Source organism: Meles meles, chromosome 9 (genome assembly GCF_922984935.1).
Source record: "Meles meles chromosome 9, mMelMel3.1 paternal haplotype, whole genome shotgun sequence".
NCBI classification, from domain to species: domain Eukaryota; kingdom Metazoa; phylum Chordata; class Mammalia; order Carnivora; family Mustelidae; genus Meles; species Meles meles.
In genome coordinates this window covers 19,753,862-19,778,806 of record NC_060074.1, presented here as the reverse complement: position 1 = coordinate 19,778,806, position 24,945 = coordinate 19,753,862, and the positions used below count along the sequence as shown (strand labels likewise).

General features: G+C 39.3%; 1 protein-coding gene across 1 annotated transcript in view; it reads right to left on the bottom strand.

Annotated features, from left to right (window-relative positions):
• PTH2R (parathyroid hormone 2 receptor) overlaps positions 1 to 23,636 on the bottom strand; it is an 89,966-nt gene extending 66,330 nt beyond the window's left edge. The window contains exon 1 of the mRNA XM_046019731.1: positions 23,562 to 23,636. Coding sequence (XP_045875687.1) covers positions 23,562 to 23,636 — 75 coding nt within the window. The remainder of the gene's footprint in view (positions 1 to 23,561) is intronic.
• Positions 23,637 to 24,945: the final 1,309 nt, after the last annotated feature.

Here is a 24,945-nt window from a genome sequence, read left to right as displayed (position 1 = left end):
CTCCACTTGGAGGTTGAAAGGAGTAGGTTGAAAGGATATAACACTACACTGTCTCCAGAGCAGTTTCAGAATGAAGTAGAGAGCCAGGATGTTCACCCCGCTGGTCTGTAACATGCCCCATCACGCCACAGGTGTCAGTGGAGACCATGTGGAGAGCCTGGACTTCCTTCTCCTGCTGGCAGTTAAAAGGTAACCCTCCTTGGCGTGTTGTCAGAAAAGACCAAGTAGGGATTCAGCCTAGGAATGAGGCCACCCCTCTGTGGTGTCAGTGGAGACCACGTTGGGGGGTAGAACTCATATCCCACCCATCAGCAACAAGGAGCTCCCCACCTTGGGTGTCAACAGCAGCTGACTTGGGAACCTAAACTTCTACTGACGCCCTTACTTCCCCAATTATGTTAATATGTTAATGTAATAAAGTAGACTTCAGAGCAAACAAAACTACCAGAGACCAAGACAGACATTATATAAGGATAAAAGTGTCATTCCACCAAAGAAAACATAGCTATCTTAAAAGTGTATGCAACAAAAAATAATAGGGGTGCCTGCACCTGGGTGGCTCAGTCAGTGAAGCAACTGACTCTTGGTTTTGGCTCAGGTCAGGTCTCAGGGTCATGAGATGGAGCCCCTCTGCACTCAGTGGGGAGTCTGCTTGAGATTCTCTCTCTTCTCCCTCTGGCCCACACACTCTCACTCTCTCTCTAAAATAAATAAATAAATCTTAAAAACCAGAAAAATATGTGAAGCAAACATTGATAGAATTTAAAGAGGAAATAGGCAAGTCCACAATTAAAGTTGGAAACTTCAGTTGATAAAACAAAGAGACAGAAAAGCAACAAAGATACAGAAGCACTCAACAACGCCATCAACCAAGAGGACCTAATGGGCACTTGCAGAACACTTCATTCAACAAGGCAGAGTACAAATTCTTTCCAAATGCTCACAGAATATATATCAAGCCAGACCATGTCCTGGGCCATAAAACAGATCTCAACAAGTTTCGAACTGAAATCATACAGACTAGGTTCTCAGATACAATGGGCTCAAACTAGAAATCAAAAACAGAAAGACAACAGGAAACTCTTCACACACTTGGAAACTAAACAACATACTTCTAAATAACCCATGGGCAAAAAGAAAGTCTCAGGGGAAATCAAAACAATACACTGAACTGAATGAAAATGAAAATACAAAATATCAAAATGTGTAAGGTACAACTAAAGTGATGCTGAGAGAAATTTACAGCACTAAAACCTACATTGGAAAAGAAGAAAAGTCTCATGTCAATAACATAATGTCTCACCTCAAAAACCTGGAAAAAGAAGAGAAAACTAAATCCAAAGCAAATAGAAAGAAGGACATAATAAATATAAAAAAGGAAATCAATAATTTTTTTATAAAATAGAGAATATCAGTGAAACAAAGAGTTAAGTCTTTGAAAAGACAATAAAATTGACAAATTTCTAGCAAGTGAACAAAGGGGAAAAAAGGAGTGAAAACACACAGTAAATTATAGAAATGGAGAACAGATTAATCATTGCCCTGGGGTTGAGGTGGAGGAGATGTGAGTGAGTCCACAGAATGGCAACAGAAGGGGAATATTTTGGAAATAGTAAAGTTCTGTATCTTGACTACATCAATGTCAATAAACTGGTCATGATATTGTACTATACTTTTTGTAAAATATTACCACCAGGATAAGCTAGGTAGAGGATATAGGGCTCTCTCTGTATTATTTCTTACAATTACATATGAATCTACAATTATCTAAGTTAAGTTTTTTCAAAAGAATCAATCTGTCCTAACTTGAAAAAAAACACAATATATATAAAAATATTACCTCATTTTAGTACATGACAATTTGCCATAAGGTGCTTGTAAAAAACAAATGTTTTGTGATGATTTGCCACAAGGTGGTTGTAAAAAACAAATGTTTTAAATAAGAAATGTGGGGCACCTGGGTGGCTCAGTGGGTTAAAGCCTATGCCTTCGGCTCAGGTCATGATCCCAGGGTCCTGGGATCGAGTCCCGCATGGGGGCTCTCTGCTCGGTGGGGAGCCTGTTTTCCCCTCTCTCTGTCTCTGCCTGCCTCTCTGCACTTGTGATCTCTGTCTACCAAATAAATAAATAAAATCTTAAAAAATACTTTTTAAATAATAAATGTTAAAATATGACTATTTTGTAATTTTGCAAAAATATGTCCTTTATAAAGCGAAATTTCTTTAATGCATATATTGCTTTCTTAGGAAGTTATTGTAATATTCATATACCAAATTTGACTCTAATTTGGAAAGGATTGGAAGACTATGTTTAAAGAGAATGAATTTCTTTGGACATTTTACTTTCCATAGTCCAAGAGAAAGGTGAACTGGTCTATAATAAGGAATTTTGTTTGGAATTCAGGATTGGTCATGCAGTCTAGTATTAATGAGCTAATCAGTTTTATTAACTTTCTACTTCATGTTTTCACACAGGCCTCAAAAGAGTTCATACAAACATATTAATATTTTTTAACTTAACTTAAATATTAATTTCATTCCCAAGAATATGATTCCCTTGAGAGTAGCCAAAGATTTTATATTGTAGAGAATGAAACATGTTTTTAATTATTTAGAATTTATTGTCTATAATACTGGGTTCAAATAGAGAAAAGGATTCTGTTATAATAAACTGATAGCTTTGGGAAAAATATTGAACCATCCCATCCACTTTTAATTAAAACTCCAACTATGAAAGTGTTTTCCCATTTGTCCTTTTTTAATTCAAAGTAAAACAAGTTATATGGATAAAACACACAGCATTAATGCATGCACACACACATACACACACACAACCCAAACGCAGGTGTCCATACTTCTCAAGTTTTTTTTTTGTTTTGTTTTTGTTTTTGTTTTTTTTTTAAAGATTTATTTATTTGACAGATAGAGATTACAAGTAGGCAGAGAGGCAGGCAGAGAGAGAGAGAGGAGGAAGCAGGCTCCCAGCCAAGCAGAGAGCCTGATGCGGGGCTCGATCCCAGGACCCTGGGATCATGACCTGAGCTGAAGGCAGAGGCTTTAACCCGCTGAGCCACCCAGGCGCCCCACTTCTCAAGTTTTTTAATCCTTTCACAAATTGACCTCTAACTCAAAACTAAATCTAAAGACCAGTCCATTTTGCACATTAGGCAATAAACCATGAAACTTCCATGATTCTGTTCATGCAGAAAGCAAATGGAATTTAAGAATACAATAGACCTATACGTGGCCTCATTCAAAATCAGTTAGGATTTCAGCATTAGGAGAGTGATCACAAAGAACTGTCATCCTTCACACCTGTCATCCACCCTTTCTCTTTCATTTTAACCACATGAATTTATTAGATATTTGTAGAGCTCCAGTTAGTATTTAGAAACCGAGCATAGTTAATTATTCAAGTCGTCTAATGATTATAGAGGAGAACAGATGAGTGGTTGCCAGGTACTAGACAGAGCAAGGGACAAGGTAGAAGGAAGACGCTGTGGCTATGGAAAGGTAGCAAGAGGGATTCCTGTTCTGCATTTTGACTATGGTGGTGGTCAAGGGCATTTGTGCATGTGATAAAACTGCATAAAATGGAATGCACACACATACCAATGAATGCATATAAGACCACTGAGAGCTGAATTAAGTAGGTAGATTATATCAATATGAATTTCCTGCTTGGGCTATTGTATTATAGTTATGAAAGACGTCACCAAGGGAGCACTTGGGTAAAAGGTATACAAGATTCTTGTATTATTTCTTACAGTACATGTGAACCTACAATTTTCTCAAAATACTTTCTTTATTCATTTATTCATTTCTTTATTCATTTATTCATTATTTCTTTATTCATTTATTCATTCTTTATTCATTTATTTCAGTGAATTGTATTTAGTTTAATGATGATAACCATGACAGAGAAAGACCAACTAAATTTTAAATTAAATACAATATAATCTATTAATTTGAGCTAAATTAAGTGCAAATATATTGACTATTTGGCAAAGAATTTTAGTGCAAAAGAAATCATGCAATAGGTAGCCCCCATAATTTATAGGTTTCTATAAATATGAAAATTCTCTATCTTCTCAAACAAAACCAATTAGAACTGACAATTTTAAATTCCTACCATTACCAAATCTCCCAAGCAAAAGATTAAGTGTCAACTATTAATCACCAACTAATTTAAAATAAATCCCTTGGAAATTCAGTGAAGTAACTATATCTTCCTCAAAAGTAATTTACTTATTTTATGGAAGTTGCCATCAAAACACAAATTCTGAATTAGCCAAGTTAAGAACTAGGCCCATAGGATCAAGCAGGTGTGTGCAACATTCAATCCTCAAGTCAAAAGCTCCATTTTCAAATCTCAGCAAAATTGGCCCAAGAACTTTAGTTACTTAAAAACCTAATTAGCTAGTACATCTAAAATGACTTTTGAAGTCATTCCACACTAAGAATTTGGGAATTTTCTATGAACATAGAAAAGCTGAAAATTTGCTTTGAATGGGGTCCCTGTAATTATGGGGAAATACAGGACTTCAAAAACCCAGCATACCTAGTTTATTTTTTTAAAGTAGTTTTTTTAAAGATTTTATTTATTCATTTGACAGACAGAGATCACAAGTAGGCAGAGAAGCAGGCAGAGAGAGAGGAAGGGAAGCAGGCTCCCTGATGAGCAGAGAGCCCGATGCGGGGCTCAATCCCAGGACCCTGGGACCATGACCCGAGTTGAAGGCAGAGGCTTTAACCCACTGAGCCACCCAGGTGGCCCCAACATACCTAGTTTAATTGCACTTTGGCTTTATTGCCATTCACTGATGCTGGTTTTTTTGTTTGTTTGTTTTTGTTTGTTTTTTTTTAAGATTTTATTTATTTATCTGACACACAGAGAGAGATCACAGGTAGGCAGAGAGGCAGGCAGAGAGAGAGGGGGAAGCAGGCTCCCTGCTGAGCAGAGAGCCTGACGCGGGGCTCGACCCTAGGACCCTGAGATCATGACCTGTGCTGAAGGCAGAGGCTTTAACCCACTGAGCCACCCAGGCGCCCCCACTGATGCTGTTTTTTGTTTTGTTTTGTTTTGTTTTTTCAAATTGAAAAGTTATGGCAACCCTGCATGGAATGAGGCTATCCACGCTATTTTCCAGCAACATTTACTTATTTCATGTCTCTGTGTCACATTTTGGTAATTCTTGCAATATTTCAAACTCTTTCATGTATCGTCATATTTCTTATGGTGATCTGTGATCAGTGATCATGATATACGGAAATCTCGAGTGATGGTTAGCATCTGTTCAGCACAAAGTATTTTTAATTAAGATATGTACATTTTTTCAGACATAATGTTATGACACACTTAATAGAATACAATATAGTATAAATAAAATTTTTATATTCACTGGGAAACCCAGTAATTTATTTGACTCATTTTCTTGCAATATTAATTTATTATTAAACCAAACCTGTAGTATCTCCACGGTAAGCCTGTGGATCATAAGTGTTCTCACCATACACACACACACACACACACACACAGTGAGGTGATGGATGGGTTGATTAACTTGATAATGATAATCATTTCACAGTGTGTATATATATGTGTTAAATTATTGTGTTGTACACCTTTAAAAGAATAACATTATACAACCAAAAAAAAAATGAAATGCAATACAAAATGAAAAATCTACCCCCACCATAACAAACAGTGTTGGCCTCTTTGGGTATATGAAAAATCATCAACAAGATGATTATTTCCTTCAGGCAGTTGGCAACCAGAATTTGAAATACAGAAAATCAGGCTGCTGGCCAAATTGCAGTGAAAACATTTCATCCATTTGTATCTATAGTGTCACCACCCCAGGCAACACATCTGTCACACAGCATTGCTGTGGGATCCTGAGATAGAGTAGTGGCAGGGAAAAATAACATGGTTGATATCCAAAGAGAATGCGAAGGCTAATTTTGAGCAAAAGCAATGAGGTAAAATTACTATTAATAATAAGGTCCAGAGAGAGGCAAGATGGAGAAGGACTAGCAGACTGATAGGACATTAGGTCCCAGGAGTTCAGCTGGGTAGTTATCAAACCATTCTGAGCACCTACAAACTCTACAGGAGATAGAAGAGAAGAACAGCAACAATTCTAGGAACAGAAAATCAACCAGTTTCTGAAAGGTAGGACATGAAGAGAAGTGAATCCCAAGTGACAGGAAGATAGACCACAGGGGAAGGTGCCTGCTCCCAGCAAGCGGTGGAGCAGCAGAGCACAAAATAAGAACTTTTAGAAGTCTGCTTCACTGAGGGATGTCACTCTAGAGGCTAAGCGAAGGTGGAACACTTGTGTGGACAGTGTGGTCTCAGGTCCCGCGGGATCACAGAAAGATTGGGGGAGTCTGAGTGTGGCAGAACTCCCAGGTATCAGAGCAAGAAAGCCGACTACAGAGTCAGAGCCAAGAAGTGAGCTCTCACTCCTTGTTGAAGTAAGGAGGTTGCCTTCCACTGTGATCCAAGACACAGGCCACTGCTCTTCAAGAAGGGACCCCACAAGTGGCAGATCTGGAGAGACTCACCTTCCTCCTCCAGGAGTAGCAGTGCAGCAGGAATCTGCTGGGTTTGGAGACTCCAAACAGGGCTGTGCACCAGAGACAGAAATGCTTGGTCACAAGCAGGGTAAGCTCAGAGTACAGCCAGAGACCAGGGAGATGGGAGTGATTGACTGCTTTTTTTCTGAGGGCACACTGAGGAGTGGGGCCCCAAGCTCTCAACTCCTCTGGGCCAGAGATTGGGAGGCTGCCATTTTCATTCCCATCCTCCAGAGTTCTACAGAAAGCATTCAGGGAACAAAAACTCCTGAGAGCAAACCCAAGGAGATTACTTAGCTTGGCCCCTGGCAACGGTGGTGCAATTCCATCTCGGACAAAGACATTTGAGACTCACTGCAATATGCCCCTCACCCAGAAGATCAGCAAGAACATCCAGCCAAGACCAAGATCACCAATGAAGAATAGCAGAATTCCAGAGCTAGGGGACAGCAACGCATAGAATTCATGGCTTCTTCCCCATGACCCTTAAGTTTTGCAAAGTTTAATTTTTTTTAATTTTATGTTTTTCTTATTCTACTTTTTTTAACTTTTCCTCTTTCCTCTTTTAACATTTTTAACTAGTTTATCTTAACAATACCATTCTTTAAAAAAATCTTTTTAAACCTTCATTGTTATAGTCATATTTTATCCCTTCGTTGTATATAATGTTATTTTTTTATACATACAGGTTTTATTTTCTAAATAATCATGGGATACAATTTCTTCTAATAGGTCAAAATATACCCGAAATCTAGCATATGGCTTTGTTCTAATCTCCAGCCTGAGCACATTCTCTTCTCTTTTTTTTTTTTTCCTTTTTCCAAACAACTTATTAATTCCTCTTTTTGGAATTTTTTTAAATTTTCATCTTTATAGTTATACTCCATCCCTTCATCAACTTTACCTTTATTTTTGTATATATATAAGTTTTTCTTTCTTTAAAATTTTGGGAAATAGTTTCTTCTAAGAGACCAAAATACATCCAAAATCAAGTAGGTGACTCTTTTCTATTCACCAGTCTAATATTAATTTATTCATTTATTAATTTACTTATTTTAATTTTTATTTCTTTTTCCCCATTCCTTCTCCCCTGGGTTTTGGGTCTCCTCTGATTTGGTTGCCTACACTTTTGAGGTTTTTACCACATTTCTTGTTCATATATTCTTATCTGGATAAAATAACAAGATGGAAAATCTCACCAAAAAAAACCAAAAAACAAAAAACAAGAGGAAATACCAATGGCTACAGACCTAATCAGTACACACGTTGGTAATATGTCAGAACTAAAGCTCAGAATGACAATTCCCAAGGTGCTAGCTAGGCCAATAAAAGGCACGAGAGATATTAGAGAAACCCTTTCTGGAGAAATAAAATCTTATTCTGCAGAAATAAAGGAACTAAAAATCTAAACAAGTTGAAATCAAAAAAGCTATTAATGAGGTACAATAAAAAATGGAGACTCTTACTGCTAGGATAAATGAGGCAGAGAAAGAATTAGTGATATAGAAGACCAAATGATGGAGAATAAAGAAGCTGAGCAAAAGAAAGACAAACAATTACTGGACCACAAGGGGAGAATGTGAGAGATAAGTGATACCATAAGATGAAACAATATTAGAATAATGGGGATTCCAGAAGAAGAAGAAAGAGAGAGGAGGGCAGAATGTATATTGGAGAGAATTATAGTAGAGAATTTCCCTAATATGGCAAAGACAACAAGGATCAAAATCCAGGAGGCACAAAGCACCCCCCCCACAAAATCAATAAAAATGGGTCCACACTCCATCATTTAAAAGTAAAACTTACAAGTCTCAGTGACAAAGAGAAAATCATGAAAGCAGCTTAGGACAAGAAGTCTGTAACAGACAATGGTAGAAATGTTAGACTAACAGTAGACTTATCCACAGGGACCTGGCAGGCCAGAGAGAACTGCCATGATATATTCAGAGCACTAAACGAGAAAAATATGCAGCCAAGAATACTATATCCAGCTCGGCTGTCATTGAAAATAGGAGAGATTAAAAGCTTCCAGGATAAACAAAAACTAAAAGAATTTGCAAACACCAAACCAGCCCTACAGGAAATATTGCAAGGGGTCCTCTAAGCAAAGAGAGAACCTAAAAGTAGTAGACCAGAAAGGAACACAGACAATATACCGTAACAGTCACCTTACAGGCAATAAAATGGCACTAAATTCATATCTTTCAATAGTGTCGCTAAATATAAATGGGCCAAATGTCCCAATCAAAAGACACAGGGTATCAGAATGGATAAAAAAAAAAAAAACACCCATCAATATGCTGTCTACAAGAAACTCATTTTAGATCCAAAGACACCTCCAAGTTTAAAGTGAGGGAGTAGAAAGCAATTTATCATGCTAATGGACATCAAAAGAAAGCTGGGGTGGCAATCCTTATATCAGATCAATTAGATTTTAAGCCAAAGACTATACTGAGAGATGAGGAAGGACATTGTATCATATTCAAAGGGTCTGTCCCACAAGAAGATCTAACAATTTTAAATATCTATGCCCCTAACATGGGAGCAGCCAGCTATATAAACCAATTAATAACAAAATCAAAGAAACACATCAACAATAATACAATAATAGTAGGGGACTTTAACACTCCCCTCACTGAAATGGACAGATCATCCAAGCCAAAGATCAACAAGGAAATAAAGGCCTTAAATGACACACTGGACCAGATGGACATCACAGATATATTCAGAACATTCCATCCCAAAGCAACAGAATACACATTCTTCTCTAGGGCACATGGAACATCCTCCAAACTAAATCACATCCTGGGTCACAAATCAAGTCAAAACTGGTATCAAAAGATTGGGATCATCCCCTGCACACTTTCAGACCACAATGCTCTGAAACTAGAACTCAATCAGAAAAGAAAAGTTGGAAAAAATTCAAATACATGGAGGCTAAAGAGCATCCCACTAAAAAATGAATGGATCAACCAGGAAATTAAAGAAGAACTGAAAAAAATTTCAGGAAAACAAATGAAAATGAAAACACAATGGTTCAAAAATCTTTGGAACACAGCAAAGGTGGTCCTGATAGGAAAGTATATAGCGATATAAGCCTTTCTCAAGAAATAAGAAAGGTCTCAAGTACACAACCTAACCCTACACCTAAAGGAGCTGGAGAAAGAACAACAAAGAAAGCCTAAACCCAGCAGGAGAAGAGACATAATAAAGATCAGGGCAGAAATCAATGAAATAGAAAACAAAGAACAGGGGCGCCTGGGCGGCTCAGTGGGTTAAAGCCTCTGCCTTAGGCTTGGGCCATGATTCTAGGGTCCTGGGATCGAGCCCCGCATCAGGCTCTCTGCTCAGCAGAGAACCTGCTTCCTCCTCTCTCTCTGCTTGCCTCTCTGCCTGCTTGTAGTCTCTGTCTTTCAAATAAATAAATAAAATCTTTAAAAAAAAGAAAGAAAGAAAACAAAGAACAGTAGAACAGATCAACAAAACTAGGAGATGGTTCTTTGAAAGAATTAAAAAGATTGATAATCTTTTTATCAATAACCCTGGCCAAACTTATCAAAAAGAAAAGAGAAAGGACCCAAATAAATAAAATCATGAATGAAAGAGGAGAGATCACAACCAACACCAAAGAAATACAAACAATTAGAACATATTATCAGCAACTATATGCCAGCAAATTTGACAATCTGGAAGAAATGGATGCATTCCTAGAGATGCATCTACCAAAACTGAACCAGGAAGAAATAGAAAACCTGAACAGACCCATAACCAATAAGGAGATTGAAGCAGTCATCAAAAATCTCCCAACAAACAAGAGCCCAGGGCCAGACAGCTTCCCAGGGGAATTCTACCAAACATTTAAAGAAGAATTATCACCTATTCTCTTGAAACTGTTCCAAAAAATAGAAATGGAAGAAAAACTTCCAAACTCATTTCATGAGGCCAGCATTACCTTGATCCCAAAACCAGACAAAGACCCCACCAAAAAGGAGATTTACAGACTGATATTCTTGATGAACACAGATGTGAAAATTCTCACCAAAATACTAGCCAATAGGATCCAACAGTATGTTAAAAGGATTATTCACCATGACCAAGTGGGATTTATTCCTGGGATGCAAGGTTGGTTCAATATCCACAAATCAAGCAATGTGATACAATATATTTATAAAAGAAAGAACAAGAACCATATGATACTCTCAATAGATGCTGAAAAAGTATTTCATGAAGTACAGCATCCTGTTTTGATCAAAACTCTTCACAGTGTAGGGACAGAGGGTACAGACCTCAATATTATCAAAGCCATCTATGAAAAACCCACAGTGAGTATCATTCTCAATGGGGAAAAACTGAGAGCTTTTCCACTAAAATCAGGAACACAGCAGGGCTGTCCACTATCACCACTGCTATTTAACATAGTACTAGAAATCATAGCCTCAGCAATCAGACAACAGAAAGAAATAAAAGACATCTAAATCAGCAAAGAAGTCAAACGCTCAACTCTTTGCAGATGATATGATACTTTACGTGGAAAACCCAAAGGACTCCACTCCAAAATTTCTAGAACTTGTACAGGAATTCAGTAAAGTGTCAGGATATAAAATAATTGCACCAAAATCAGTTGCATTTCTATATACCAATGACAAGACAGAAGAAATCTCAATTAAGGAATCAATCCCATTTATAACTACACCCAAAACCATAAGATACCTAGGAGTAAACCTAACCAGAGAGGCAATGAATCTATATTCAGAAAACTATAATGTACTCATGAAAGAAATTGAAGAAGACACAAAGAAATGGAAAAACATTCTATGCCCATGGATTGGAAGAACAAATATTGTGAAAATGTCTATGCTGCCTAAAACAATCTACCCATTTAATGCAATCCCTATCAAAATACCATCCATTTTTTTCAAAGAAATGGAACAAATAATCCTAAAATTTGCATGGATCAAGAAAAGACCCTGAATAGCCAGAGGAATGTTGAAAAAGAAAGCCAAAGTTGGTGGCATCACAATTCCAGACTTCAAGCTCTATTACAAAGCTGTCATCATCAAGACAGCATGGTACTGGCACAAAAACAGACACATAGATCAATGGAACAGAATAGAGAGCCCAGAAATAGACCCTCAACTCTATGATCAACTAATCTTCAACAAAGCAGGAAAGAATGTCCAATGGAAAAAAGTCAGTCTCTTCAACAAATGGTGTTGGGAAAATTGGACAGCCACATGCAGAAGAATGAAACTGGACCACTTCCTTATATCGCACACACAGACTCAAAATGGAGGAAAGACCCAAATGTGAGACAGGAATCCATCAAAATCCTTGAGAACACAGGCAGCAACCTCTTTGACCTCAGCCACAGTTACTTCTTAGTAGACACATCACCAAAGGCAAGGGAAGCAAGGGCAAAAATGAACTATTGGGACTTCACCAAGACCAAAAGCTTTTGCACAGCAAAGGAAACAGTCAACAGAACCAAAAGACAACTGACAAAATGGGAGAAGATATTCACAAATGACCTATCAGATAAAGGGCTACCATCCAAAGTCTATAATGAACTTATCAAACTCAACACCAAAAGAACAAATAATCCAATCAAGAAATGGGCAGAGGATATGAACACACATTTCTGTAAAGAAGACATCCAGATGGCCAACAGACACATGAAAAAGTGCTCCACATCACTTGGCATCAGGGAAATACAAATCAAAACCACAATAAGACACCACTTCATACCAGTCAGAATGGCTAAAATTAACAAGTCAGGAAACGACAGATGTGGGAGAGCATGCAGAGAAAACAGAACCCTCCTATGCTGTTGGTGGGAAGGCCAGCTGTTGAAGCCCCTCTAGAAAACAGCATGGAGGTGCCTCAGAAAGTTGGAAACAGAGCTATCCTAAAACCCAGCAATCACACTACTGTGTATTTAACCTGAAGATACAAATGTAGTGATCCAAAGGGGGATGTGCACCCAAATGTTTATAGCAGCAATGTTCACAATAGCAAAACTATGGAAAGAACCTAGATATCCATCAACAGATGAATGGATAAAGAAGATGTAGTGTGTGTATACACACACACACACACACACACACAATGGAATACTATGCAGCAATCAAAAGAAATGAAATCTTGTCATTTGCAACAACATGACTGGAACTAGAGGGTATTATGCTTAGCCAAATAAGTCAATCAGAGAAAGACAATTATCATATGATCTCCCTGATATGAGGAATTTGAGAGTCAGCATGGGGGGCTTAGGGGTTTAGGAAGGAAAAAAATGAAACAAGATGGGATCAGGAGGGAGACATACCATAAAAGAGTCTTATTCTCAGAAAACAAAATGAGGGTTGCTGGGAGGAGGGGGGTATGGAGAGGGTGGTTGCGTTATGGACATTGGGGAGGGTATGTGATGTGAATGCTGTGAAGAATGTAAGGCTTATGATTCACAAACCTGTACCCCTGGGGTAAATAATACATTATGTGTTAATAAAAATAATTTTTAAAAATAATAATAATAAGGTCAAGAAACTATAAAGTAAGTTTCACATGGTAGAAACTGTGCACTCATTAGCTATAACAATTATGCATGTATATTAAGAGAATAAAGGAAAATTACTATGAGAACTTGTAAATTAAACCATTTTCTATGACCTCTCAAAAAAGGGATGAATGTTGAAATGAAATTTTTGTTTCCCTAACTTCTGACATAAGGAAGTGATTGCCTATCACACAACTGCTAGCTTTATGGATGAAAGAGAGGAGGTTGATGTGTGACTATTTTTAGATAGTTGAATGAATAATGGTGTCTGGGGAGTAGGAAAAGGTAACATGTAATAAGGAATTTAGTCAATAGATTTGGGGTTAATAAAGGGTTCTAAATCAGTAAGAAGTGGGAGTCCACATGGTCTTACCAGAGGTAAAATAAAACAACCCAGAGAGCCAAGGGTGCAGGGAATAGTAAAGGGCTATATTTGACAAGACTGTGTGAGATCAGTGTAGTTTGAGGCACAAACTTAAACAGGTGAGGGGAGAGACACAAGAGCCAGCCACCCAACATGTCTTATCATGTTGACTTCCTTCCCAAAGGAATCATCATCACTCAAAGGTTGTATTAAACATTAATTCAAATGTAGAAACTTTTCTGAGAATACTGAACATGATCTGTTTGAAAAGGTGGGCATGTGTTTGACTCTGTTTCTATTTCCAGTGATTATCACAGTGTCCACCACATGTAAGACCCTCAAAGAACTTGCTGAACTGAATTGTCATGAATAGAAGGTTATGGGATTTTTATTGTTGTGTTTTAACTGAAGTATAATTGATGTGTAACATGTTGTACTATTTCCAGCTATACTGATTTGATATTTGTATATATCATGAAATGATAACCACAATAAGTCCATTTAACATCTGTTACCATAAATTTATCAAATTTTTTTCTCATGATGAGAAGTGTTAAAATCTACTCTCTTAGCAACTTTCAAATAATGCAATACAGCATAATAACTATGGTCAACATGCTGTAATTTACACCCTTACGACTTACTTATTTTAAAACTGGAAGTTTGTACCATTGACCACCTTGCTCATTTGGCCCTGTTTGGAGATTTTTTTTTGTTATTAGATAAGGTGTTCTTTTTTTTTTTTAACAGCTTTATTAAAATACAAAGAACTAGTGGCTGCTGGGTGGCTCAGTCAGTTAAAACGTCCAACTCTTGGTTTCCGCTCAGGTTATGATCTCAGGGTCATGAGATCAAGCCCCACATCAGGCTCCATGCTCAGTCTAGAGTTTGCTTGTCCCTCTCCCTCTGCTCCACTCCCCAGGTGGCAAGTGCATGCATGCACACACATGCTCTCTCTCTCTCTCTCAAATAAATAAGCAAAATCTTAAAAAAAAAAAAAAAAGAAGAGGAAAGAAAGAAATACAAAGAACTATATATATTTATATATTTAATGGGTACAGTTTGGTGGATTCAGACACATGCAGACACTTAAGATGCCATCACCAAAATCAAGATAATAGATCTAGTCAACAACTTCCACAGGTAGGTCAGGAATGACCGTATGGCTCTTGGGCACTTACTACACAATTAGCACGAGTGGTAAAAAATGTGATAAACTCACAGACAGAATGCCATTCCTAATATATTACCAATATGGTGGGAAACAGAAGCATACTGTGTCTTTTGGATTGATGTTCAGAGGCATTTTTAAGACAGCAGGAAAGCCCCACGTGTCTACTTATGGTTTCTTCTAGTTTTTTAGATATCTCTAAGTTCAATTAATCAATATGAAAATTTTGCTTAAGTTTTGCTTACATGACTACCCAAAAGCTTCTGGATGTTGTGTCTTAGGGACCTTATGCATCTAGGAAGTAAGATAGGTTGAGAGGAGAAGTTCCACTTTGGTGCTCATAATATGCATGAAAGCCTTTCTGAAGGCAGAGTCTCCCATGGTGTAGGTAGAAGAATATTCAAGCTTAGACATATCTCATGCCCACGGAATTGGTATAAATGTATTGTTAAACATAATCTTTGCTCTCATAAAGTGTATTCAAAAAAATACTGAGAATATTTTTCTCATAGAAAACAGAACTAGCCTGATTATGTAAGAAAAGTGACAAGAAGTATAAATTATTCTCATTTAAGAAATTGTAACCAGTTTGCAATTTGATGTAAATGGTTTCATAAAGAAGAGGAAGAAGTTTACCTTAATTACCCACAGAAGTCTGCTCCAATCTAGTCACATAAATATTTAGCCAAACAGGATTAAGCAACACTTTTGTTTGTTTGCTAGATTTTTAAATACGCTAATAATATGTATCTTGTTATTTACAAGAGTATTGGACTTATTTGCTAATTCAAGCAGCAATATATAATAGGTCTTCTACCTATGATCATACAAACACTTACCAATGTTTAATGAGCACCTACTAGGTACCCTGTACTGTAAAAAAGTTATGAAGAATCGGTTCTTGCCCTCAAGTAGTCCACTACCTGTGGCAGAACATCAAAACAATTAATATGACATATTTTTAAAGAAAGAACATATCAGGGGTGCTTGGATGGTGTAGTCAGTTAAGTGTCCAACTCTTGGTTTCAGTTCAGGCCATGATCACAGGGTCCTGGGATCGAGCCCCGTGTCAGGCTCCCCATTCAGTGTGGAATCTGCTTAAGATTCCATCTCCCTCTACCCCTGCTCCTCCCTCTCATGCTGTCTCTCTCACTCTAAAGTAAATAATAAAATCTTTTAAAAAAAGAAATGGCATGGGGCGCGTGGGTGGCTCAGTGGGTTAAAGCCTCTGCCTTCGGCTCAGGTCATGATTCCAGGGTCCTGGGATCGAGCCCCATGTCCGGCTCTCTGCTCCGCAGGGAGCCTGCTTCCTCCTCTCTCTCTGCCTGCCTCTCTGCCTAGTTGTGATTTCTCTCTGTCAAATAAATAAAATATTAAAAAAAAAGAAATGGCATATCATTTATGACTTTAAAATAAAATTATACATGATATAATCCAGAACTTTCTACACTTGCCTTCCATTTAACAGCTTAATAAAATTAACATGAACATGACCAAATACCATACTTGATAAATCTTTAGAAGCAGTGCCATCGAAGTAATAAACAAGATAGCATCCCTGTAGTAATTATTACCATCCAACGTTACATTGGGAGCTCTAGTTAATGCAGCAAAATAAGACAAAAGATAAAAAGAAATAACAGGTATAGTTATTGGAGAAAATTGTTACTGTTTAGGAATAAACTTGGTAGGTATGAATCACTAAATAAAAATAATCAATTCTCAGGGCATCTGGGTGGCTCAGTCACTAAGTGTCTGCCTTTGGCTCAGGTCATGATTCCAGGGTCCTGGGATTGAGCCCTGCATCAGGCTCCCAGCTCAGCAGGAAGCCTTCTTTTCCCTCTCCCACTCCCCCTGCTTGTGTTCCCTCTCTCACTGTGTCTCTCCCTGTAAAATAAATAAATAAATAAATTCTTTCTAAAAAAATGATCAGTTCTCTATGCCAGCAATAGCTAGTTATAAAATATAATAGAAATGATGATGACAATGGAGACAATGATAGCAACAGTGATGGCTCAGACTCAGAGTGAGCAGGCTCTCTGACAGGTGCTACATTCAGTGTGTCTTCTGAGATTTTCACACTGTGTAATTCACACACCAACTTACTGAATTTGGCATTAGGTCATCCCCATTTTTCAAATGAAGAAACTGAGCTTTTGAGATGCTAGTAAGAGAGGGTAGGAAATGTAGATTCCAAATTCAGCTCTGATATCAACTAAGCTTAACCATTTTGTATACTTCCTTCCCTCTCCAGAAAGCTGTGATTTACTTTCTTTGAGATCTATAAAATGCCACCAGCCAATGGAATAACTGTTAAGCTCAACACTGAGCCTGCTTTATCAGTTATTAGGACAAGAGAGCTCTGGAAACACCAAACTCTCTTAGAAACCAACAGCACTTTTCTCTCCATCTCCATGACCAGAGGCAGGTTCCATGATCTCTGCCCTTAAAATAGAATGACCTTTTTTTTTTTAATATTTTATTTATTTGACAGAGAGAAATCACAAGTAGGCAGAGAGGCAGGCAGGGAGAGATGAGGAAGCAGGCTCCCTGCGGAGCAGAGAGCCCGATGCGGGGCTCGATCCCAGGACCCTGGGATCATGACCTGAGCCGAAGGCAGAGGCTTAACCCACTGAGCCACCCAGGCGCCCCTAGAATGACCTTTTTAATATTAAAACCAGAGTAAATGATTAGAGACTTCAGCTCCGAGTGGGATTAAAGAGGATGAATCTTCTTGAAATGAAAAAATACAAATGAGGGGTGCCTGAGTGGCTCAGTGGGTTAAGCCGCTGCCTTCGGCTCAGGTCATGATCTCAGGGTCCTGGGATCGAGTCCTGCATCAGGCCCTCTGCTCAGCAGGGAGCCTGCTTCCTCCTCTCTTTGCCTGCCTCTCTGCCTACTTGTGATCTCTCTCTGTAAAATAAATAAATAAAATCTTAAAAAAAAAATACAAATAAGCTTATTCAAATATTTATGCAGAACCTACTACCTAAAGATACCACACTGATTGTCACAGGGTGTTCCAAATTGTTTATTAGTGCCTTTTTCCCTGTGAATTTATAATTTAGGAGTAATCGTAAAGAAAACCTATCTGTATACCCTCTTTTAAGCAAGTTAACCAGTACTTTCACTTCCATTATACCTTCATTGAGAAAATATCATTCACACATGCGGCTCCAGGTACTTCCTACAAAGTGCTGATGCTAAATCCAGAGTTTTCTTAAGCTTTATAATCCAATATCCAACCAGCTCCTAAATATCTCAGGCATCTCATGCTCAGCTTATCTAAAAATTTCACTCATCATATCTGTCCCAATGCACTCTTCTTTCAGCTGAATGTACCTTCTGTCTCTTGAATCCATCTGCCTTCTTACATCTCCAATTCTATAAGGACACACCAGTCAGATCAGCTGCCATTGCCTTCTGAGTAGTTGCTCTGTCTTCAGAATGACTTCTTCAGAAGGGGAGACAGATATTTAGCAAGCAGTCAGATCAATAAATGTAAAATTATAACATCTATCAGTACTATGAATAAAATATCCTATTGCTGTCAGAATGCAACTGGGTCCTGAAGGAGAAACTGTAAGGAATAGAAGGAACAGTGTTGGAGGCAGAGAGAATAACCTCGCAAAACACACACACCCCTATTTAAGGTGGCTCCCAATCATGTTTAGAAGTAAATCTCAATCCAGTAATCATTCCATTAAAAAGCTCTTAACTAATCTACTAATAGAAAAGAGCTGGCGGTCGCCTGGGTGGCTCAATTTGTTAAGCGACTGCCTTCCGCTCAGGTCACGATCCTGGAGTCCCAGGACTGAGTCCGGCATCTGACTTCCTGCTTGGCAGGGAGTTTGCTTCTCCCACTGACCTCTCTCCTCTCATCCTCTTTCTCTCTCTAAAATAAATAAACAAAATCTTAAGAAGAAAGAAAGGAAGGAAGGAAGAAAGAAAGAGAGAGAGAGAAAGAGAGCTGGCATTTTCATTATCCAACACCTTAAGGCTTTTGACAGTTTGCATACTTTTCAACTCAATATTCCCACATCCCATGAGATAGTCATGGTGTCTTCATCGCTGTCACTTTAGATTAGAGGAAATGGAGGCTGAGAAGGTACACTGGGCTGCCTAAATTCACATTGCCATTAAATTCACATTGCCATTAAAATATTTAAAGAATAACCCAGGGAGAAGGCAGAGGGGAAAGAATGAACATGGATTCTAGCGGATGACAAGTCCAACTGAAGCTCAAGACAGGAAAATAAGTGGAATGTGTGACTGTTAGTTGAAATGTTCTATTTTTTTCACAAAGAACTGAGGAAGTTCCAAGGAAATGAAACCTCTCTGTGCATGGCCAGGAAGAAGCCACACCTAGCTCCCTTCTATCTTGCAGCTTCTGGGCTGCCGACGCTGAGGGTTCTACCTGCAATTAGCGCAGCCACAGAAGACAAGGCTTCCCCATGCCTGGAAGACAAATGAAAACCGTCCTGGCTGTCAACAGGAAAGAAGGAGAACAAACCAACCATTCCTCTTCAACTACAGTAGTGTTTATGGAAAGAGGCATGGTGCAGACATAATCAGCAAGCAAGTTTCAGTTTGATTTTGCCAAGAGTAGTCCTTCAGCTCACCATCTTGGAGAAGCTGATGAAGACACCATGGCTATCTCATGGGATGAATATCCTAATTATGTCCTCATTCTTTAATCTACCGATGATGGCTTGTTGCTAGTTCCATCTGCTATCACCATGATCTCCAACTGACACAGAGATTGAGATACGGCTGTAGGTTTACTCACTTATTTCTTTATTTACTAATTAATCTATCATCTATCTCCCCATTTCTCTCTATACCCCACTCCTACTTCTCTACCTCTCCATATGCAACCACTTATGTGAAATTTATATACATATACCTCTTATCTAGATGTTCATACAATATGTATCGCTGCTTTATGTGCATGTATTTAAATGTATGTAAATGGGATTATGTCATATAGCTCATTGTTTATATGATATAGCTTATCCTGTTGGAAAGATCTCAACATGCTATTTTGTGTACATTGAATCTACTGCTTTTTATTGCTGCCTAGTGTACCCCATTATGAGCACCCAGGTTGACCCCAACACACAGAATTACTGCAATAACCATTATGAACTTGTCTAAGAAATTCCTTGCGATATATCCACAGAGATGGATATTGCTGGGACAGAAGGCTAAATAGACATAATTTAGCTAAGCAATGCCTAACTGATCTCCACAAAAAGGATATCAATTCGAGGGGTGGGTCCCAGGGTAGAAGCCAGTGTGTGGATCATGACTACTCTACTGTTAGCTGTGTGATCTAAGAAAATTACCTAACATCTCTTAGCTCCATTTTCTCCCTTATGAAATGAATAATTACAGTGCCTATCTCATAAAGTTTCTATGAGCATTAAATGACATAACAATAGAGTAAAGTGCTTAGCACAGTATTTGGTACTTGGTAGGTAAATAAATATTATCACTGATTATCACCCCCTCCCCACAAGTATGAGACTTCTGATTCTCCAACAGACTCTGAATCTTCATACTGGAAGGTCAGTAGAGCTAATCTTTCTCACAACCGAATAAGAGCAGAGGTATCAAGTTTCATGCCCAAGGAGGCTGCATGTTTTTGGAAGAGGAAATTGAATGTGGCTTTGGGGTTCCCAAGCTACTGCTCCTTTCCCTACTTCAGAATGTCCATGACAGTGTTGATATTGCACTCAGGCAAAAAACGAATGATTACTGAAAAACAAAATCTGCCCATGAGTATCCGCTCATACCTAGTACTGTACGGAAGTTACACACTTCCACTGAATATGTCATGATCTTCTGAGAATTTTCTCCAGTCATTGTAATGCATTTGTACTTACTTCCGGGCACATACACTGTCAGAGCCACACTGATCTGCAACCATGGAGCCTGCAGAAGTGACTGAATCACATGGGGTCAGCCCATTCTTGAGCCCAGCAAAACCTGTATTGTCCCTTGGTAATTTTGTAAGGAAGGCAGACACAGTGGTGCACCACTAACATAATCCTCCAAGAAACAACCAACTACTTGTCTGTAAGGACTGTGGTTGCCTGACAGCCTCCAGCTGTGGTTACTTGCAAACATCTGTCTCAGCTTTGGAGACAAGTGCACAATTACATCAACAATCCTGAGCTAATGAGTAAACCACAGTCGGAGTACTAGGACCTGGCAATTTTATCACCACATGGGACTCCTCTGATGGGCACCCTTTACTCCTGAGCTCTCCACGAGGTTGGCCAAGACTCTGCTGGATTTCCATTCTGGTCTGCAGCTCTCCCTGTCCAATTCTACTTTCTCACTCGTTTCTCTTTCACAGGCATTCCTCCCCAGTAAACCTACTGTACCACTAATTCCATCTCAGAGTCTGTGTCCAGAAGAACCCACTGACACAGTAAACAAAACACTACACATATTTATACAATGCTCCCAATTTCCGTAAGATAATCTGACATCAAGAAGTGTATTACTGGGCAATATAATGACATTTAATATGCAAATACATGAGTTTCGAACTGTGCATCTTCACCAACCAAAAACAACAGGGATCTTTAAAAACAATTGATAGGTACTAGTCTGTATTATCTATTTTGTGATATGATCCAATGCTTATTAATAATAAACATTTGGGGGCACCTGGGTGGCTCAGTGGTTTAGGCTGCTGCCTTCGGCTCAGGTCATGATCTCAGGGTCCTGGGATCGAGTCCCGCATCGGGCTCTCTGCTCGGCAGGGAGCCTGCTTCCCTCTCACTCTCTCTACCTGCCTCTCTGCCTACTTGTGATCTCTCTCTGTCAAATAAATAAATAAAATCTTTAAAAAATAATAATAATAATAATAAACATTTGTTCTATACAAGATATTCTGCTTTCATGTTCTATCAATATATTTTCTAAATTTAATATACATATTAGCTGGGAATGAAGATGAGCAGACTGACGATCAGAGAAGTTGTGAACCTGTCAGTGTAAATCACTTTAAACTTCAGATTTTGTTTAAAGGGCCAAAAACTATCATTTCATACATTCTTAATTTGTAAACATAAATGGAAGTCAATTTAAAGCAATATATCTCAATTGGGGCTGATTTTGCCTCCCAAGAGACATTTGGCAACATCTAGAGACATTTTTTGGTTGCAACAACTTGGGGGGGTGGGGGTGGGGGCGGGGCGGGGGGAGGTGACGCTACCGGCATCTAGTGGACAGGATAGGAATGTTGCTAAATAGTCAATGTATAAAACGGTCCCAACAAAGAACTATATGGCCCAAAATGTCAATAATGTCAAGGTTGAGAAACCTTGGTTTAAAATTATAGAAAAAGTGTCCAATGTCCTGAGTGTTTTATTGAAAGCTAAAAGTAAAAGAAATGTTCTACCCATAATCTCATAGTGATATTTTGTTGTTGTGCTAATCAGTATCTCCCCAGTCTCCTAAAAAAAGGTAATCTCAAACACTGAAAAAAATAAATGGTAACAATCATTTGCCCCGTATACAAGGAAGCAATGTTTTTAAGCAAATTATTCAAATATCTTAATGAGACAGAAATGCAGGACATACATTAAAGATCACCAGAGTTCCATGTTCCATAACTGTCACCAAATCCTTAGGGTTTCTTTTTTTTTTTTTTTTTTCCCATTTGCTCATATTCTTTCTGTTACCTTGGTGGAATTTTTCAGGTTTGAGCATACCCTACTTTCACACACCCATTGTTAATATTATTGGTTAACATATAATACACATATTATTTGATTTTTTAACATAGCAAGTATATATTAAACACCCTGGTCATGCTAGACAAAGCCCAGTATGTAGCAGGGAAGGGCATTTTTTCCTTTAACGCATGTGGCTATGTAGTAAATAATAATAATAATAATAATAATAAATTTCTTTAAATTACGCTTTTAGGATAATTGACATTTAAACTGATCATCTGAAAGCCAAGAACATAGTATTAAGTTTAGATAGTATTAGTACATAAATCAATGCTTTAATTTTTCTCATGGTTAAAGAATTAAAAAAAAAACCAAACTTGGGGCTCCATTTGACGGTCAAGGTGCGCCCTCTGCTGAACAGAAGACAGAAATAACCTTGATACAGTTTAAATTCACAGGGTTTTTGCACCGCTTTGCACCCATCACTACACGTATCTCCATACAGCTCATCTGAAAAGTTGAGTGTAAACCCCACATTTTATTTGACTCAAGAAAATGTTAGGTTGAATTGTGACTTTCATATTAGAAAGGCCTTATGCTAAAAGATCGCCCAGAAAAATCTCTAAACAGTATTAGCAGCATGAAATGACAACTAACACTCAACATTAACAATCCGAGCTTTACTTAACACTGTTTTTGTTCTGTCAAGTCTCTTCGCTTTAATGGTATGTGACTCTCTATCAGGGAGAGCCAGTTATCCTTTCGGTCAGTAGTTACTATCAATCCTAGAAGTTTAAGTTCTCAAAAGTGATAGTAAATTACCAGCAGACAAAAATAATTTGGATTAATTAAACGGGAACCAAGGAGTCTGAGGGCAAGAAAAGTTCCTGCACCTCCGTCTCGCCTTCCAGATCCAGAACCGGTTGTAAATTAAATATCCCCTTACTTTGCAGATGCCAAAACGCCCACCCAGGACACTCACCTAAGATCTATCTTTGTGGCTCCACTAAATGCCTGTCAAACCCTGCGGGATACGTGTGTGTGTGTGTGTGTGTGTGTGTGTGTGTGTGTGTGTGTGTGTGTGTGTGTGTGTTTTCCTGGATGTGTTAGCATGAGCCCGCGCACGCCTCGGTCTCCGTCTCCCTAACGCCCCGGGTCCCGAGCCTCTGGGAAGCAGGTGTGGCGGGGCACCTGCTCTTACCTGCGCTCCGGCGAGAAGGCAGCCGCCGAACATCAGCCATCCCCAGACGTGGGGCGATGCTCCCCGCCCGGCCATGCCCCGACCAGCCCGAGCGAGAAGCACAGACGCTCTCCCGGAGCCCGGAGAGGCCCCCCGCTCTCAACTTGGCCGGTGCGGCGCAAACTTGGGGCCGGGAGTGCGGCGCAGCTGGGGCGGCTTGGAGCGCGCGTCGGATCTCGGTCCTGCGCGGTGAGACCCGCGCCTTGGTGGGGTCGGCGGGGGAGAGCGGCCCCTCAAGGCCCGCGTGGGAGGAGGAGGCAGGCGGACCCTGCGGATCCCTGGTTGCAGGAGGGGCGGGAAGAGCTCTCGCTCCTGCTCAGTCACTGAGTCCCGCAGCCCAGGGGACCCGAGGGCACCGACCTCGAGCTCTGCTGCCGCCGCCCCCAGCTCGCGCCGTCTCTACTTCCGTCCACTCTGTACCGGGTTCCAACCCCCTGTCTCGAGGGGTGGCCTAAGTCCTCAGGGAGTGCTCTAAAGCTCCCTGCTGTCCGGTGCGCGCTGACCACCAGCCACGGGAGGCACCGGCTAGGGCGGCTGAAGGCTTCGGAGGCCAGGCGGGTGCTGCACCTGCGGCCGTGTGAGGAGCCGCCCCCACAACCCTCTCAAATTCTCTTGCCTGTCTTCTAACCACTATGAATAGTGTGTGCGCACCTGTGTGTGTGAGAGAAAAGGCGAAGGAAGGAGGGAGGGAGATTCTACTTCAGCTGAAATCTCTGGGTTGAAATGTCTTTGTATCGTTTTCTGAGTATTGGATCCAAGCTTCATAGAAAGACACCTAATATGCATTTATGGGGGGGGCGCACGCGCGTGTGTAAATATCTTTATTGGGGACAAAGCCCGTCCCTTTATTTTTCTTATAGGCATAATCATCAAGATGCCAGAAACCTTCTTCAGAGACATTGAATCCGGAAATACTTAGTCTCCCAGGATCTGATCCAATAGGGAAAGAATGATTCCCATAGACAAAACACAGGAGTTCTCTCTCCTCTTGACAATGAGGATCTGAGATTTGTCACCATCAGCTTTCATATGAGTGCCAAAGTGAAAACTGGGTTTGCTTTTAAAGCTTCCAGATTATTAATGGCTGGTCACCCTAACACTTTACTAGAAAGAGATCATTTCTATTTCTACATGTCTGAAATGTTTGCTCCCATCTCTATTTTAATAGCATTGTTTATAGTACCTATATGTATTCTGAACAATCTTGTGGTTTTGGGAAGTAGCAAAATCTAAATTATACAACATACGCCCAGGTACATACGAGTAAAATTACCAAGTAAAGCTCACTTTCTACTTATTCTATCAAAGATTTCTAGTACTCTCTGAAGTGATTATTATCCAAAAC